Consider the following 19,797-nt stretch of genomic DNA (forward strand, 5'->3'; position numbering starts at 1 on the left):
GATGAGGAGAAGCAAGTTTGATGTATTCAGGAATTTGCAGATGGTTCCACGAATTGTGCTTGGAGCTCTAGGTAAAGAGAAGAGAGGTCACGAGAGGTAAAGAAGAGTCACATCACCCAGACACATCTATCCAGGCAGAGAGCGAACTGGGAATAATCTGGAGGATCATGACGACCACTAAGGAGACACCGGAGCAGGAATAAAGATGCAGCTTTCCCGGATCCCTCCAGCTTGGCTCTCGATCTCCCCCAAACGCTCCGCCTCCCCCCAGGAGGGCCCCGCAGGGCTCTCTTCTCCGTGAGCCTCTTCTTGCGGAAATGATTCGGAAGCCTGGGTCTCCACAAGTATCAGTACGCATGAGGCCCTATGGACATGGAAGATAATTTCGTACACCCTTTCATTTTTATTCTATTATGAAGATTTTCTGTTTTTTTTTTCCTAAATATTACATCCCCCCACAGAACTACTTTACAGATATTCTAAAGCTTATTAGTATAGAACTGTGCAATATTTTTAAATATTGTAATTACTTGTAATGAACTACTTGTCATTCAGTTTTGTTAGTCGTTTGTGCTGCCTTTTGCCTCATTAAATTGTGCAAAATGACCACTTACTCCTTCCACTGAAATTTGTTTTGGTATATTTTATATGTTATTATATTCATTCAAGAAGCAAGTCTCTCTGTATAAGGGAAGACAGCAATCTGGATACAGAAAAGAGCTGGGATAATTCCCCTAAACTGAAATCCTTGGCCCAGCTTTAGAGAAGACCACGTGCTGCTGCAGTTTGCCTGCACTTGTGACACCAGCCAGTGGTGGTGTGAGAGTGAATGACTCAGAAGGAAAGGAGTAGACTCAGGGCAGGAGGATACTGCTGATAGGGCCAGCTAGCACAGCACAGTGTAGCTTGAGCTTTCTGAATGCAGCTCCAGCCCATCAGTCAGTAAAGAAGACCTGAATGTTTTGTACTCAGCGGTGCCAAGTGGCACATTTACTGAATGAAGAGGAAAATCTGAGGCCTCTGAGAACACATGAGGCCTACAAATGCTGCCCACGAAGCATCAACGGTTTACTTTAGCTTTCGCCATATGCATTCAACAACAAAAATGTACTCATATTCCACATTGAATACAAATATTCTAAAATTGTATGAGTTGGTAAAGATGATCATTTGGCATGATAGCATGTTTGGTAGAAAGATAATTAACATTTATTTATCAACTATGAGGTATTCCCGCCCCCCCCCCGCCGCCGCCCATACACACACAAATTGAAGATAATATGAGCTTTGTTATTAAGTCTCCAGTATGCTCAAGAAAACTTAAAACACTTAGGATGTAGAACTGTACCTGTAGAGTCTCAGTGGCAAAACAACCCCGAGGAGAAAAACAACTCCCCCTCTTCCTACCCTAGGGAGACCAGATGAGAGTCATCTGAACTGGGAAGTTGCATAGCTTGGGAGAGGCACTGTAGAGAGGGAAGAGTTGAGGGTGCTGAGATTAAAAAAAGAAGAAGAAAAAAAACCCAGATGCGGGGCTGGAGTCAGACTTAAGAGATAGCCCAGCATCATCCTCAGGCTAATGGAAGATCATGAAACTCTCATACAATAAGGATCTCAGGTTCCCAGGGCAAAAAAATTTGTGGTCACCATCTGGTGATAGCTCTAGGTATTACTGCCTGCTCATTTTCCATGGACATCGTACAGACTGAAGGCTCCTTATGCTCTGAGATCCTCCTGAGCCCACACAAACTTTCAACTGTGAACAGTACATCCCTAAATACGACCCAGCACAATCCAAAAGTCCCAGAAATACAAGATGGCATGATTGCCACATACACTGTCAGAGATGATGGGAAGAGAAAGCCCTAGAACTGATTCCTAGGTGGTGAGAACCCACACTTGTATTGAAACTGGGGGTCCTTATTATTTTGATTAAATTTAGTTTTCAATCCTGGCTCTAGAAATCATAGCTTGCTCTCTCTGTCTCTCTCTTCTTCCCTCCTCCTCCACTTCCTCCTCAGAGACCCAGACTCCCCAGCCCCGCTGCCCCATAATCAGCAACCCCCGAGGCAGTAGAAGACTAGCTCTGACCTGACTGATCATCAGATTTGACTAATGGTCACACAGTCTGGACCTCTGGCAGGCTAAAGATAGTATCTTGACCTAAGTTATAGTTCAGGTGCTGAGCTCTAAGGTGGAAAGATCCCAGGCTATTTTCCAATGAGACCAGACAGAGGGACTCTGAAAAGGCTTCAGAACTGTCCTTAAGACCTGAAGAAATGATTTATTCTTACCTTATTTCCAACGAATCAGCTTCAGTCTTTAAAAATTGAATGCAACTGACAGGTTTCATAGTCTTATTAGCAGAGGGCACCATTTCTTGGGCCAGGAGGCTCTCTGTTAAAGAGATGATGACCCTTAAGTGTACAGACCTCTTTGTTTGTGTTTGCTATTTCAAGTCTTTTTTTTCTTCTTCTTCTTCTGTAACCATCTTCATCTGGGGGACTGAGAATTTCAGAGGATGAAAGACCTGGATATCCCTGAAGAAATTACCTGTCAGTAATTCAAGAGCATGCAGGATGTTCTTAGTGTTAAAGAAAAAAACACCACAGGTTAAAAATAGCATCATTCATGCTAAAAGCCCATGATACCAAACCTAGACTTAATACTTAATCTAACTGCAGATTGATCCTCTTCCAGAAACATAATCTTAATCAACCAGCATGGAATTTTCTGGTCAGGCACTAGTAAGGTAATCTGTAACATGGGCTCTCTCCATCCCACATGGAAAGAAGAAGCCATCTGCATTGATAAAAACCTTTCTGTTCTCTTCCTCCGAATAAAGGTGTCCAGGCCCCCAAATAATCCTTCTTTTTTCCTTTTGTTAGTAGCTTCCTTGTCCCCTGACCCGCCTTTCTATAAAAATCTCCCATTTTGTGCAACCCCTCAGAGCACCATTCTAGTTGCTAAATGGGATGCTGCTTGATTCATAAATTGTTTGATAAAACGAATTAGATCTTTAAATTTGCTTAGTTTGAATTTTGTTTTTCAACACTAGTGAGCCAGAGCCTCATTGTAGCAATGGGGTGACCAGAATGCAGAGATCAAAGGGAAATGGATAGACATTGATTCCATTTCCATGGACAAGTGCTAAAGTTAGGGTGGGGGGCATCAACACATAGAGACTGAATGTGCCTGATTGAAAATCCCACCCCCTACCAAAGGTCACCAGGAGATAAGGGAATGAAAAATTCCTGGCAAAGAAGAGACCAGAGCAGAAACTGCTGCTTTGTCAAACAGTCCATTAATTCTGTCTCAGTTCAGACGTAGGTAAGGGATAGTTGGCAATAAAAATGCCCAAAGAACCGGGATATCACCTAGTTTGGCGGCACCGTTTGCCTTTCTGTCCATGTGTGGACACAGAACAGGCCTGAGTTTGTTACGTGAAAGAGTTGGGCTGACCTACACTGCTTGCTGAAGAGTGAGCCCATCCCAGCACTGCTGAGTCTTCTATTGCCATATCCTAAGGTGGACAAGCGACCTGAAAAATGGAGACTTAGCCAGGGAAACAGAGAAAAGGGTTTTTGGTGAAAGAGAATTTCTGCAGAAGTAGTGTTGCAGGATTCTCAAACAGAGAGACAGGACGCCAAGGATGTAAGCAAGAAGCAGTGTTTATGATGCCGGCACTGACTCAGCAGATTCTTATCCAAAGGTTGAGCCCCATTGTAACATAACAGGCAGTTTTATGTAGTCTTGTTATTCCTACACAGCTACAAATATAAGGAAGAACATTAATTAGTTGGCAAGCCATGAAACAACTGATGTTAGCTGGAGAGTCCTTGAGGTGGGGTAGAGGGCAGTCAGGAATGAACTTGTTCTGAAGAGGAATTTTCACTCAAAAGGCTAATCAGTTCTTTGTTCTGCTTCTGTAGATATGCTTGCTGCAGAGGTCTTACTTGAAATTAACTAAAGACTCATCTTGGCTTTTGCTTGGTCTAAGCAACAAATGTAACTGCCTGTACCTCTAGCATCTCTCCTGCTTTGTAACTCTTCGTACCTGCTTGCAACCCATAGCAACTCCCACACTTTGTAAGCGTCTGAAGACAAATTAACCAAATAAATTCTATATAAGCAATGTTGCAACTGAGCTCCAGGCCAGATCTTCAGAGAGCTAGCTCTTCTGGGACTGCTGGCTTAATAAGCCTGAGTTCTCCAACTCTCTGAGTGATGCTTGATTTTTCGCTGGTCTTATTTTTGCAACTTTTCTGCAACATTTCCAGTGGGAAATAGCCCGGCAGGGTCAGCCTGCCACAGCAGAACATCAGAGAGTTCCAGTTTTAGTTCTAACATGTAAGAACTTGAAACTCATTAACCTCTTTACAACAAGAAAAAAACTGAACTAAACATTGTCAGGGCCAAGGTAAATTTTCCCTTACCCCCTTAGTTCTTCAGGCTGGTCAAATAATTCAAATGACATACAGCAGATTACCAGGAGAAAATAAAATTTTAATTCGTGTGCAGGGAGTATTTATTTAAGCATGGAAATTCCAAAGACAGTGAGGCAAAATGAGATACATGTCATTTTAGAACGAAGAGTGGGATGGAAGCAATTCACAGGTAGATGAGAAAGAGCATACAATTCGGCAATAAAATTTTTTTTTTTTTTTTTTTTTTTTTGCAGGAACACCCACAAATGACATGCTTGGATCCTCCCTCTCGGCCACACTTAATTCATTGTTTTAAAGTGAATATGCTAATTCCCTTCCAGAAGCAGGTTTTTTAATCTGAATCTCTTTAGGCAGGTAAGGAAGAGGTAAAAACAAAAAACCAAAAATACAACTACAAAAAAATTGTTTCTGAGTTTGTTAGGCTTTGATTGTTTTCAGCTGGAAATAATCTTTATTCCAAGATGGCACATTCTGGGGAAATTTGCTCCAGACTCCCAAAACATCATGACTTTTCTTGGACCCATTAGAGGATGAAGGTCACAGGACAAACCTCTATCTGGAAATCTAGAGATAGATATGTAAATACAGAGAATAGCAGCCTGTACCTACTTACCTGGAGAAAAAGTTGCAAGAGCCTTAAACAGGTAGGAGCATTAAAATGGTAATTTCAACAAAAGCTGGAGGCTAAGCATAGACTAGACTAACTTTAGAAATTGAAAGAAAGAGCCTTAGGGGACCAGCACACATTCTTGGAATTTACTTCTGAAATCTAAATCGAGTTTCCCTTAATGAGAAGCTAAGAAAAAACAATCTTCTTTCTTTTCGGCAGAGGGAGGGTAAAAGAAGCATTTTGAAATACGCCCAGAACATTCCCTATAACAAAGGACTTCTACCCATTGGAAAAGACTTGACCAGAGTCTTAGTTCAACTAGGGAGAACATTTACCTAAGTCCATGCCCTCTAGCCTATCTCACTTAAGGGAAGGTGAACTAAGAAACACTTGTGAAAGTCACCACCTGGGACAAAGTAATCGTCAGAACAAGCAGACAAAAAATCAATAAGGATATAGAAGACTAGAACAATATCACCAAACAACATATTTGTTGATCACTCCACCCCAGAATGACAGAATACACATTCTTTTCAAGTGTACATGAAACATTTACCAATATAGATCATTTTCTGGATGACAAAGCGAGTCTCGATAATCTTAATAAAGATTCAAGGATATAAGTATGTACTGGAATCATAACAAAATTAAATTAGAAATTAATAATAAATATACAGGTAGTCCCGAAATATTTGGAACACAAAACAACACGATACAATTTTAAATAACCTAATCATTAAAGAAAAAATCCAAAGGAGAATTAGAAAATATCTTGAAAAGAATGAAAATGAAAACATATCAAAATTTCGAGATAGTTAAAGCAGTAGAATGAAATGTATAGCTCTAGTGCACTATTAGAAAGACCTGAAATCAATGATTACCTCATCTTCCACCATAAAGAAAAATAAATTACAAGATGGGTAACTGAAATACAAAGCAGCAGAGAAAATAAATAAATAAAGAGCAGATAGCAAATTAGCAAACAAAAATAACTGAGAAAATCAATAAAACCAAAAGCAGATTCTTTAAGAGTATCAATTAGATTAATAAACCTCTAGTCAGATCAACAAAAAAAGAGAAAACATAAAACTTACCAATATCAAGAATGAGAGAAATGATATCACTACAAATTCTACAGATACTAAAAGATTAATAATTATTATAAATAATTGTATGCTAATAAATTAGATAACTTAGATCAGGGTTTTGCAAACTATGCCATACATGCCAAATTTGGCTTGCCACTTGTTTTTGTATATCAGATTTTATTGAAACAAAGTCACACGTGTTTACCTTTTGTCTGTGGCTGCAACAGAGAGACAATATGGCCCACAAAGCCTAAAATACTATCTGGTCCTTTACAGAAAAGGTTTGCTGATATCTGACAGATGAAATAGAAAAGGTACAAGCCACCGAAAGTCACTTGAGAATAATAGGTAACCCGAAGAGCCATAAATATATATATATATTAAAGAAATTGAATTAGGAGTTAAAAACATTCCCACAATAAAATGTCAAATCCAGATGGTTTCATTGAGGAATTCTGCCAAACTCTTATGAGAAAATAATGACAAATCTATGCAAATGCTTCCATAAAATTAAAGAGGTGCAAATACTGAACAACTCATTCTACAAGACCAGCATTATTCTGATACCAAAATCAGACGAAGACATTCAAGAAAAACAAAACAAAGAAACAAGAAACTAAACTATTCCTCATGAACACAGATGAAAAATAGTTAAAAAAAACTTTAGCAATTAAATCTAACAATATATAGAAAGGATAACGCACCTTGACTAAGGGGTTTATCCCAAGGATGAAAGGTTGGTTTAAAATTTGAAAATCAACTAATGCAATGCACCACATTAACAAACAATAAAAGAAAAATGTGATTGTCTCAGTGGATACAAGTGACATAATCGTCTGTGTATAAAATCCTAAGAAAGCTTTAAAAACAACTAAAACTAATAAATGAGTTTAGAATGATTTTAATATATAAGATCAGTATACAAACTTAAATGTATTTCTATAAAATTTCAATGAATAATTAGAAATTGGAAAAATGACTTACAATAGCATCAAAATATAAAATGGATAAATATGACAGAAATGTACAAGATCCACTCATTGAAGACTATAAAATATTAAAGAAGAAAAAAAACCAAATAAGTGGAAAAAATATACAGTTCATGGGCCAGAAGACTAAATATTGTCAGTGCTCACCAAAATTGATCTATAGAATCACTGCAATCACAATCAATATTATAGCAGACTATTATTTAGAAATTAATAAGATGATTCTAACTTCCATATGAATGTAAAAGACCTAGACTAAGCAAAGCAAATTTGAAAAAGAACAGTGTTAGAAAACGTAAACTATCTAATTTCAAGATCTATTATGAATCAATACAGTAATCAATACATATAATATTGATGCCAAGATTGACAAGTAGAGGAATGAAAAATTGAGTCTAGAAGTAGACTCACACATATAGGATCAACTGAGACATCACAAAGGTACAAAGCCAATTCAGTGGAGAAAGAATTCTCTTTTCAACAAATGGTGCTGGAACAATTGGATCCATAAACAGAAATGGATTTTGATCCATATCTTGCACTATTTAAGAAAAACAATCTTAAAGTGGGTTATAGACTTCATGTAAAACCTAAAATTATAATATGTCTAGAAGAAAACTAAGGAACAATTTCTTGTGACCCTTGGTTAGGAAAGAGTTCTTAGATAAAACATCAAAAGGATGATTCATAATAGAAAAACTTGCTAAGTTGGATGTCATCAAAATTAAGAACTGCTCTTTGAAAAACTGTTAAGAGAATGGAAAGCCAAGCCAAATCTTGGGAGAAGATATTTGCAAGTCAGTAATATAATGAGGGACTTCTATCAAGAATGTATAAAAAACACTTTCAAAACTCAATAACAACAAAATAAGTAATCCAATTTTTAAAAAAGAGCGAACAATTTGAAGAGACCCTTCCACATAGATATGTAGATGTCAAACACATGCACACACGAAAGCAGCTCGATATCTTTAGTAAAGCCACAGTTAAATACCTCACTACATATCTATTAGAATGTTTAAAATTAAAGACAAACCAAACTAAGTCATGGTCAGTATGTAGAGCAACTGAAATCAGATGTAAAATGGTACCATCACTTTAGAAAACAGTTTGACAGCTTCAAAAACATTACCCATATATCTACCATATAACTCATATATTTTACTGCTAGGTGTTTAGCCAAGAAATGAAAGCATGTTTATTGGAAGACTTTTACAAGAAATGTTCATTAGAGCTATTTGCATCAACAGGTGAATGGATAAGTTGTTACATACAATATAATTGTGTTAATATAATGATCCATGGAATACTATTTGGCAATAAAAAAGAAAAAGGATCTTTATATAAGCAACAATCTGGAGAATGAAAGAAACCAGACAGTAATGCTGAATGATTACATTTATAGGAAACTCTAGAAAATGCAAACTATGATGAGAGAAAGAACAGTGGCTCCTAAGGGATGGGGGTGAGGTGGGTAGAGACAAAGGGAGGGATTACAAAGAGGCAGGAGGATACTTTTGAAGAGGGTAGATATCTTGATTGCCTTCGTGATGGTTTCACAAGTCAAAACTTATCAAACTGCACACTTTAAATATGTGTAATTTACTCTATCTCAGTTACATCACAATAAAGATGTTTAAAAAGCCCTCCTCTCCAAAAAACGGGTCTAGAATGGACGGTATACAATGAAGAGATCCGGGGGTAGAGACCAGCTCTAGAAAGCACAGATTGCTGGGAAACATTAGGATACCTATACCATTTCTCTAAAATCCTGGCAACAGAATTACCTTCTTGTTTCTTCCTTATGACCTTTAGGCTACATGATGGAATAAACATAGCCCAGAAAAACAATGTGAGATCCTGTCTCCGGTAACGAGGAAGAGGAGCTCTTTCTGCTGTCTTGTCCAGGCCACTAGGTTGCCATCGAAATCATTTTCCTTTTCTTGAAATTGAGTTTTACATAATTGCACGTTGCTAGACATTTTTACAGTCTTCCTTGTAGTTAGATGTAGCCACATGGCTGTTCTCAGCAACAGAAAAGTGAGCAGAAATTATGAATCCTACATATGAACTAAAGGCTTACAAAGCAAACTGTCTCCCCAGTTTTCTTCACCCTTCTGCTGTCCTGATGCTGACAATGATGTCTTAGGGGATGGTAGAGCCACAGAAAGAAAGCTTGATGCTTGAATCCACTCATCCACTAGCTACACTCATGTTAGAGTTTTACATGAACAATACCTTTCTTTAGGATTTGATCCACTGTATGTTTTTGGATTTATTTTTCATAGCAGTTTAGCCTACTGCATCATAACAAAAATGTTATGGCCAGTAGGCCTCTGCCCAAACCCTCCAGGAGAAAGACAGGGCTGTAAACTCATTCAATGATCCTAATAATCCTCCTCAAATCTCACCTAGAGAATTCCAGAAAGCACTTTGATTTCCCTATTATCTAAGGCCATTCACTGGATATCTCCATAGGGAGATAACAGCTGGGCTAACTCCTTTAGCCTGGAACCTATTACATGGGAAAATAAGTAGTAAGGGAGCACTTACACAGATTCTCTCATCCCCCACCTTCCACCAGCTTTATGGGCACTAGTTTGCCTGCTCTGTCTTCTTTCATATTTCTTCCAGTTGAAGTTCACATCAGTATGAGGAATGTGGATTTAGCTTCTGGTCTCTCAAAAATCTGACCTCCCAAATGAAACTCTACCTCAGAGCAAACCAGTATGGGCTTTTGCTGTAACCTGCACATTTCACCACAGGTACTAGAGTTGAGCCCTGAAGTGGAGCTAGTGTTTCCTCAAACCATGAAGGAACTTCAAATGTCCAACAGACTGAGGGCTAAAGACAGGGACCAGACTAGGTAGAGTCATATTCTCTGGCCATGACCTCTTCCTGTGATCTTCCAAACTGTGTATTTCTAGATAGTCTTAGATCCTCTTTTTTCTGTCATTATCTTCTACAAAAATGCCTTAGAGAGGTAGGGGGTCTGTGTGGAGATGAGCATATCTGCATTATACTAGAGCCTCTGAGGGATAGAAATTGCATTACAGCAAGAGCAGTTTAATAGACATGTAACGTGAGCCACATTATGTAATTAAAAATTTTCTAGTATCTACATCAAAAACAGTAAAACAGGTGAAGTCGTATATAAATATATAATAGATTTAAAGCTGGTGTGCATTTTACACTTATAGCACATCTCAATTCAGACTAGTCACATCTGAAATGCTCAGCGGCCACTAGTGCCTTCTTAGCTACTGTATTGGACAGCCAGCTCTAGTCAATTCCTTGATATTTGTCGACACCCTCACATCTACTTCATAATTTCTTTCACGGTTAGCTCAAAAAGCATATAGCACCTCTCTACTGAAGTCCCAGATGCTCACTTATCAGCTTTTCACGTTGGAGCATAAAGAAAAGGGAATGTGGAGAAACTGAAAGAAATCATTCTCTTCTTAAAAAAAACTCTATATTGGATTGGTCATTTTCCTCTTCTCCGCTTTTTTTATTTCAACGCATTTGGAAGATTTTTTTGTTTCAACTTCTCAATTGCTACTCTTAAATTAAGGTTGTTGTGAAAACTGAAGTTAGAATCTTTCTTTAATTTGAATTTAAAGTCACCAAAATTAACATAATAATGGGTTTTAGCAATCAACTTTATATACTTACACAAAAATACAGCAATTTCTTTGCTCATTTATTGCATTTTATAAAACCTAACAATGATGTTACAAGAATGTGAAATTACAGGTCAATTTCTTTCATAAACAGAGATAAGAACAAAATCTAAATCATGTACTAGCAAAAACAAATCCAGTATTGTATATAAAGAATTAGTGGCTTATTTCAGGAATTTGTGTTAGATTTAAAAATGGAAACAAATCAACATACTCCAATAACAGAAAAAAATGACACAATTATCTCAGTAATTACAGACAATATCTGTTAAAATTCAAGTTTCCTTTTTGTAAAAAACTTATAGCAAATTAAGAGAACACTTCTTAAATTTGATCCCATGCATTGACAAAAAAAAAAAATCTCCAACAAATGCTTAAAGCTACCCCCACCCATTGTGAGATCTGTAATTACTTAATCAAGGTTGTTCACTGCCAATACTGGGTATGTTCTAACACTGAGTAAATGTTCGAAGGAAAAGGAGTGAGAATGCAAACAGGTCAGAAATGTGGTGCAGACGAGCCTCAAAAGGTACAGCTCATATCGGGGTGGGGACAGCAGAATGTTCAGGAGCTTGGACGACGCAGGGTCATTGGGACTACACAGTTGCAAGGATTAAAATATGGACAAAGAGTGGTAGGAAAGTAATACTTAGTGAAGGTGTAGATGGGAAAGCCATGGTTTGTGACATTAAAAAAGGAGACAGTGCCGGCCTCGTAGTCTAAGAAAACCCCAACACGGCGAGGGGGCACCGTCATTGAGAGGAGCAGGGAACTGGAAGAGTCCTCATAGGCTCTATATTCATGCTTATGATGTAACCCAATCACCCAGTACCCACTTTGAGGTTGATATCTGGAGTAAACGTTCCGATTGTTTGCAAACTGGCTGAAAGAGAACGGAGATCCCACCGCGTTACTGCACACCCCCAAGATCCAGTCAGTCTTCTTGGTCACCTCTATCTCCCAGTAATGTTTTCCTGAGGAGAAGAGCTGAGAGCCCAGGATGCCACAGTCGTAATGCTCTTCCAGATGAGACCCAGACAGCTTGGTGCCTACAAATCTCACCTGTCTCCGGTTTTTAGACAGGACAAGATTTAAATTAGCCGTGTGTGGATTCAGAGTCACGTCCACTGTGGGAAAAAATACAACATTGGCAGATAAGGACGGGTGTGTGGGTCTTACGACACTGAGAAGAAAGGCAGGAAGTGGGTGGGAGGAACTGGAGCTGTGTGGTGGGGGATGGGAAGAAGTATCACCACCTCAATACTCGAGAGTGTGTGGGGGTATGTTTGTGGGGAGCATGTGAAAGAGGATCAGAACATGTTGGCTCAAAGGGGCCATGGTTTCTACTTACCCCAGTAACTTTGGACATCCGTCAGCTCTGGAATGATGAAAAGAGACAATCATGTTGTACAGAACCAACAGTCTCAGGTCTGATGTCTCTCCCCTTGACCTGACTAAGGGGTGTGGCAGGGAATTCTGAGCTGGCCCTTTCATTCTCCCTTAAATATGAACTGCTTCTTCTTCACACATTATGTCCCTAGACCCTCTCTTCACCCTCTATTCCCAAATACTAACCATACCCTCTGTTTTATTCATTTCTTGCTACTACACTAATCCTGTAGCCAAATTCTGTCCCCTCGGTCTCCTCACCTCTGAATACTCGCAGCATCTTTTTCAGATCTGGGGCTCGAAACACACTTTTCAGCTTGGTGGGGAGAGCTTCTGGCTTCCTCAGGGTCCAGAATTCACTCCTGGAATAAACACACATTATACATCTCCTACACTGCTGACCTTGGGTCCCTCCAGCACTACTGTCCACCTCCCAGGCCCACTGGTGAATTTCAACTTCGACACTGTTCTCTAAACAAAATTAGCATCATTCTTCAAAGAGTCCTGACTCTGGAGCCAGAAAACCTGAACTAGAAACTAGTTTCTCATCATCTTTGTAAACTTTGATAAGATTTAACTCTTGAAGCTCCATTTTTGTTTGTTTTTTGTTGTTTTTGTAAAACACAATTTCCCCCCTCCTCTCTCGACATCCTAGGGACTGTATAAAATTAAATAAAATAATGGCTGGGAAATTCTCTGTTACCTCAAACAAACAAACAACAACAACAAAAAAACCCTCAAATATTTAAAATGTCAGTGCCATCTAGAGGGTCTACCATGAGGGGCTGGAGAAGTCTGTGCTGACAGGCAGAACACCAAGAACTTGCTGCTGGGGCATTAAGAGCATCAAGTGAAGGGCTCCTTTCTGAAGAGTCTTTGCCTTTAGATCTTAGAGTCTCCTCCCGGAGGCCTAAAGAGAAAAGCCTTCAGGAGAGCATCTTAGGATTCAGTGTTGGGAACTTTATGCCGGTTGGATAAAAGAGACGTCCTCACTGCCAAAGTGAGAGTGCAGACTTCATAAGGGACAACAGGCTCCATATTTCATGTGTCTGGGAGGAGCTCTAAGGTACCTGGTGTGTGGGCAACGTTAAACGTCACCTTCACAGGTGAGGTTCTAGCATATGTGATAGAGAAGAGAACCTGTTTTGTTTGATCCAGGGCCCAAACCATGCTTCTCAAGACCTCAGGTTTATGTTTTTATTGGAATTGAGAAAAATGAAAGTGTGAAGAGAACTACGTAGCAAGGCATACTGTTCAAAAGCCAAGGTAGAAAAGGAAATTTAAGGCAGATGTCCCAAGAGCTGATTTGTGGACCTTGGGAAGCAATGCAAATGAAAAATTTCCCTCTGACGAAATACACAGGCAAAGAAAAGCCTTATGTATTTTGAGGTAGCTAAAAATTACTGGAATCAGGGCTGGAAGCAGGTACAGAAGAAAAGGAGTTCTATCACGGGATACTAGGGGGGAGTCAATGATTCTGTGACTCTTAAGAATAAAGGATACTGCTGTCCCCAGTTTGTGACCTCCCATTACCCCAAATTCTCCTATCATAGAAACCAGGCCATTCCTTTTATTTGTGGAAACCCCAAAAGTCTCATGATGAGCAATTCAAGACACCACAGTCTTGAATCTTCCATGACCTTTTATTCTTTTTCCCTTTCCCACTGACCATAACTCTATGGGTGCAGGAATCTTTTGCCAATCCAAAGGAACCACCTCGTGTTTTCCTGCACATACCTTTCCATGACATCACTCACATCCTAGGGAGGAAAGAGACATGTTAAGTCAAGGAAAAATAGTCCCTGCCCTCTAATACAGCCTTATTCATGTACTTCACCCCATCCCTACCACCCTGTGATATGATGAGAATAAAGATGGCACCAACGTGGAGGCCACGAAGTAGAGATAAGAACTCAGAGCAGACAGTTCCTAAGATCCCATGTAGGGATGTTTGGAAATGATTCAATCTATTCATTAGAACCTTTATTTTTACAACTGTCTGTGTGTATAATGCTATATATGTGCATCATCTATTATTTGTCAGGCATTGTGCCTGGACCTAGAGAATCTCACATGATTAAGTCATGATTTCTGTTCTTAAAATGCTTACATTCTGTTTGCTAAGGATACAAGGCCCTTAAATGTGGTTGTTTCTCAAACCTTCAAACTTCACCTCATCTAACCCTTTATACCCTCTTTGTTGACTTCATCTGTTTTTCTTGATTTCAACACACACACATACACACACACACACACACACACATTTACAATTCCTAAATTTGTACTTCTGGTCAGATATCCCTTATATACCCCAGCAAATGAGCCATGGGCACCACAAACTCAAGATATTTAAAAGAAAACTTACTTTTCCTGCAATCATGAGGTTTACTGTTATTTTCTATCTTCCTCAATGATACCAGCATCCAGTGTCACCAGAATAAGACAAAGTATCGCCCCAAACACCATGTTATATTCACCCTGACATCACATCTTAGACCAAGCCCATCAGTTTCACGTACTTAACTTTTTAGCCACCTGCTCTTCGCCATCATCCATCACTACCTCTGTCATATGAGTAGATTGCCTTATGGTCTATTTGGTCTCAATTTCTGCTTTTATACCTCAATGACTGAAGAAAAAGCCCATGGTTTGGTCTATGTCACATAGGAATAACTATTTTCCCTGAATTGAAGAAGGCAAACAGAAAATAAGGAAACAACTTGCAGGTTCCAGACTATCACAAGGTACATCTTGCCTCAACTTCATAGTCACACTATTCACTCCAAGTAAAAAACAGCTCCTCAGATTTCAACCTCAGTTCAAGCTCCATCATCAAATATCTAGATTTGACAGCTTGCACTCTTCGGACCTACACAAACACACACACACCAGAGCCCGGTCTTCTTTGTGTCTTAAAAGACCAGTTCAAACTTCTATTACAACATGTTAAATGACTTTGTCCTAGAGAAAGAGTGAAAGCAAAGAAAGGCTGGTGATTACATAAAGCAGGGGTCCCCAACTCCTGGGCAGCAGACTGGTACCAGTCAGTGGCCTGTTAGGAACCGGGTCATATAGCAAAAGGTAAAACGATGGGCAAGTGAGCGAAGCTTCATCTGTATTAGCAGCCGCTCCCCAGCGCTAGCATCACCACCTCAGCTCCACCTCAGATCATCAGGCATTAGATTCTCATAGGAGCACCGGTCCCTGGGGACCACTGATAAAGAATCTTTAGGTATCTGAGCTTAGTATGTGTTTGTCTGTGACTAAGCTAGGTGAAAGTACCTGACAAATCCCAGCACATCAGAAGCAATAGGTGCCTAATGGGCAGTGATTCTCAAGAGGTAGAGGCTGGGACATGTTCCCCTCAATGGACATTTGTCACAGCTGGGGGTGGGTGCTACTGGCACCTAGTGGCAGAGGCCAGGGATGCTGCTAAACATCTTACAATGTACAGGGCAGCTCCCCAAAGCAAAGAATTTTCTAGCCTAAAATGTCAATAACATCAAGATTGATTAATGTCGCTATAGAACATCACTGGATACAGCAGATCTTCTCCACAGTTTCAAATGAATGTTTGGACCATCCTTTATATGTAATAAATAAAAATGAGACATCCCCTTGACATTTGTATTTTTAATTACCTATGCTTTATTCACGACCTCTGCACGGTTTAATAGAGAAGAGGCAGTACAGAGTCAAAGAAATTTTGTTCTTGACCCCACAGGGTATCAGTTCCATGGCAGAAGGGTAGGAAAGTTAGTTTCTCTTTTCCTTGACTCCCAAATCGGGGGCTCCTTTGTGAGTCTTACCTGCATCAGTTCCATTATGGACCCCTGACACCGACGCTCTAGTTCTGAGATGAGCTCTCTCAGTGCCTGGCTCTGGTGGACCAGCCTGTCCTCAGCCTCTTCTATAATACTCAGCCCTCTCCTCTCCTCCTCCTCCAGCTTTTTCAGTTGCTGCTGCTCTTCTTTGTCCAGGATACTTCTTAACTGATTAAACTCTGTCTGGATCCTGTGTCTCTCAGGTTCCATCTGATTCTTCCAGGATATAGAAGAGAAAAGAGGCTGCTAGTCTCTTGAACTGAGAGTATCCTCTCTAAGGGGTAGGGAATCAGGCTCAGCACTGCTTTCCTGGCCAGGTCTCACTGGGAGAGGAGGAGTAAAGGGGAAGTCCTGCAGAACCTGTTCTTCCATCTATTATCCCTTCCATTCTTCCCAGAACATTAGCCCTAGGCAGCCTTATCTTGTCCTCCTTAGAATTCTGGATGAGGTTTGATTTCAAGCAGCCTCCCTCCTCATCCAGTTTTGAGTACTGAGGTAGGAATGACAGGCCTGTTCCTTAACTGTCTTCCAAGTTTCAGAGCTTGAAATGTAGAACAAAGTCCAGAATCAGGAATTAGGAGCTGCGAATGGCCGTGGTTCCTCTTCTATGTGATTGTTTTAAAAAACCTGGATTCTCTTTTGATACTTTCATTTTCTAACTCCCCCTTCTCTCTCTCTTCCCACTGCACCAAGAACAATCCCCTTGTCTGGAAGGGCTGTAGTGAAGGACTAGGCAAAGGGAAGCTCTTCTGGCCTAACTGGGAGCAGACAGGGCCGGGTCTCCTTGCCCTTGGCTCCCATGCCCTGCCCTGATTCTTGTCCCAGGATACTTTTAGGAAGAATCTCTCTTACCTTCCAGGATGTTTTCTTCTCCATGAGAACAGCTTTTAGTTTCTCGGCTTCCTGCTGCTCTTGCCTCAGCCTCTTCAGAGACTCCTGGAACTTCTCCTGAAAGAAATACACGAGTCAAGCAGAGTCCAGTGTTTAATTGTCTCAGTGCCTAAACATGGAATGAATGGGGTAGAGATTATGCTGACCTCAGAAACAGCATGTCCTGCCCTGAAATGAAAAACCACGAAAGCCAAAGTACCTTTTATACACAGGGGATGAAAACCAATGGGAATAGGCCAATTCTCTTTCTTCAAAGGGAAAGAACCTGATCATGAAGTACTTTAAGTCTTTTACTCTCATTGCCAACATATCTGCCCTACTCAATCCAGCAAGTCCTCTATTTGGCCCTAGCGGCATCCTCTACTCAAAAGGCCATACAGAGCTGATATCGAGCTGCAAGGAAGAGGTTAAATCTCTACTCTTGGCCAAGGGAGCACGTTCTAGGTCCACTCCTGCAGCTAAATGGGAGAACTACAAAGAAAATAGATTAGAGTATAAAGTCAAAATCTTCTGCCAAGAACCCCATTCCTTCCGATCTCCTTCTTTGCAGGCTCCCACCTGGTACTCCTGGGCAACCTCCTCCATGAGGAACGTGTGGTGACCACGGTGCTCCTGAGACCGCTCACAAAGCCAGCAAATCAGCTTCCCATCCTCCTTACAGAAGAGCTGGAGTTTCTCTCTATGGTATGCACAAAGCATCACCTTCAGCTGCTTCCCCGAGCCCCAAACCACCTCCCTGAGCCTCTCTGCTATGTTGGCCAGGTGCCGATTAGGCCGCAGGTTCCTGAGCTGGTAGCTGGTCTGGCACACAGGGCAGCTGCTTTCCCCTTCTGGGCCGATCGCCGATTCCTTGCTGTTCTCTGTGATGCAGGCCTGGCAGAAGCTGTGGCCACAATCTATGCTCAAGGGTTCTGTCAGGAGCTCCAGGCAGATGGGGCAGGTCACCTCATCCTGTATGTGCACCAGTAATGTTGAAGTCATTGCAGCCATTCTCTTCGCTTGTGCCTGCCCAGGCCTGGATTGTAAGGTGCCTCCTGCTTAGAGAATCCTGAGTAGATGGGTAAACAAAAAAGCATCAGTAAGAAAATGGAGGAGGTAAAAAGGATGCTGACGATCCTGAATAAAGAAGTCAGACACCTGGGGTAACAAGGGCTTCTCATTCTAACTTTAAACACATGCTTTATCCCAGCTCATATTAGACATCAATTTGCACCCTCATTAGAGCGAAAATTATGATTTCATTCTACTGGATGAAGGAACAAACTGAGGCCCTGGAGAGGAGTGACCTTGTGTGAGCCACCATTTGTTTGACCTTTTCTCAGCCCACCAAAACTCCCCCTCAATGTTAAAAGTACCAAAATATGTTGCTGCCCTAGAATTTTTGCACTTGCTTTTACTGCTGCAAGGAAGATCCTTCACCCAGATATCTGCGCGACTCTGACTTCATTCAGCGTATAAGAGTCTGTTCTACCTAAGGCTCATTCTCCCATACAATCACTCTCTGTATACTTATTGGCTAGATTTTGCTTCTTATTACCACTTAATACCTTTAATTGTCTGAATCCTCCCACCAGAATATAAGCTCCACAGGATCGGAGACTTCGTTTTTGTTCATTGCTGTATCCTCAGACCTAGCACAGTGCCGGCCCAACAGGGCTGCAACTTACGTTGACTAAAAACCTAGAACCTCATCTCTCCACTGATGATTAGACCTTTCTCATGAGCTTTTCCACCTGCCTTTGCCACTCTCAAGCACTGCTCTCCAGGATCTAATCTCCAAGATTAGATATCATTCATTGTAAAGACACTTCTACTTTCTAAAAGCACTGTTGCACACAGAGCCCTTTCACTTCTCATGGTCATGGAAAACCCCAAAGAAATAATAATGACCACAATAACGTGAGGTAATATTTTTACGACTAATACTTTTATAGCTGGATGTGATTTAGGAACATATTCCTGCTTTCTTTATTCCTCACAGGAAAACTCTGAATAAATAAGACCGTTTTTGGCCTTTGGATAAAGAAATAGAGAAATTAAGTGACTTTATATAATCTCATATCTTGTAAATTGTAGAGCTGGCATAACCTAACATATCCACAGTCCCGGTTCAAAGGTCTGTCCTTAGCCTCTGAACTTTAACCAGACAGCCAGATGGCAAAGGTGGTAAAAGTCGGACACAGACTCGATGTTTTAGGAGTGTGGAAATGGGAAAGTCCCCATTTGAGGAAGAAATTTCAAAAGGACCTGTCATCGACTTTGACGGGAGCCTTAGCGGGCCCATGTGTGGAGAAGAAAGGGTATGAGTGAGAGGTCGAGACCATGTATGTTCTAGTGACAGAATGAACAGTCCACAGAAAAAAGAACTGAAGATGAGGTATGCAGGTGGAGTGACCGGGACAAAGACATCTTATAGCATTTGGGGAAAGTATTTTGGAACTGCTAATGGGAGAAAAGCGTAAAAACAGGGGGAAGGGAGGAATAAAGCATCAACGCGTCCTACATATGAATGAACCTAGGAAACCTCATGCTGTAGGTTCCTTCCCTGCTTCATCTTTTTCTCTGCAGTATGGGGCAGAAGAGAAAGCACTAGCCCTGGAGTCACACAGACCCAGGTCTGAATCCCGAATTCTTTCCTCTAGCTTTGGAACACTGGGTTAATTCCTGATCCAAAATGTGGTTTAATCTCGTGTATATTGTTGAAATCAATTCCTCCCATAGAGCATATTTGTGATAATATTCTGAGCCAACGAGTAGGATAGTCTCAATCAAAAACTAGTTATCACTACACTTATACTGTCACAACTCTTTGATCTTTTAGTTCTCTTACCTCTCACCATGAGGAAAAAACTTCTTTAATATTTTTACTGGGAAT

At 40.5% G+C, this 19,797-nt stretch overlaps 1 protein-coding gene across 3 annotated transcripts; it reads right to left on the reverse strand.

Annotated features, from left to right (window-relative positions):
• Nucleotides 1-11,328: 11,328 nt before the first annotated feature.
• On the reverse strand, nt 11,329-17,970 carry TRIM6 (tripartite motif containing 6). Of its 3 annotated transcripts, XM_006915680.1 has the most exons (8): nt 17,655-17,970; nt 17,481-17,576; nt 16,884-16,979; nt 16,017-16,247; nt 13,945-13,967; nt 12,469-12,569; nt 12,170-12,196; nt 11,347-11,945 (listed from the first exon to the last, which is right to left on the reverse strand). In XM_006915680.1, the coding sequence occupies exons 1-8, from the start codon at nt 17,910-17,912 to the stop codon at nt 11,383-11,385; spliced, it is 1,395 nt and encodes a 464-aa protein (XP_006915742.1). In that variant the 5' UTR covers nt 17,913-17,970; the 3' UTR covers nt 11,347-11,382. The 3 variants fall into 3 exon arrangements, with proteins under 3 accessions (XP_006915740.1, XP_006915742.1, XP_006915741.1); XM_006915678.1 differs by having other exon boundaries at nt 11,329-11,945; nt 17,481-17,970; XM_006915679.1 differs by having other exon boundaries at nt 11,383-11,945; nt 16,017-16,241; nt 17,481-17,903.
• Between the last annotated feature and the right edge of the window lie 1,827 nt (nt 17,971-19,797).

This window comes from Pteropus alecto, unplaced genomic scaffold (assembly GCF_000325575.1).
Source record: "Pteropus alecto unplaced genomic scaffold, ASM32557v1 scaffold395, whole genome shotgun sequence".
NCBI classification, from domain to species: Eukaryota; Metazoa; Chordata; class Mammalia; order Chiroptera; family Pteropodidae; genus Pteropus; species Pteropus alecto.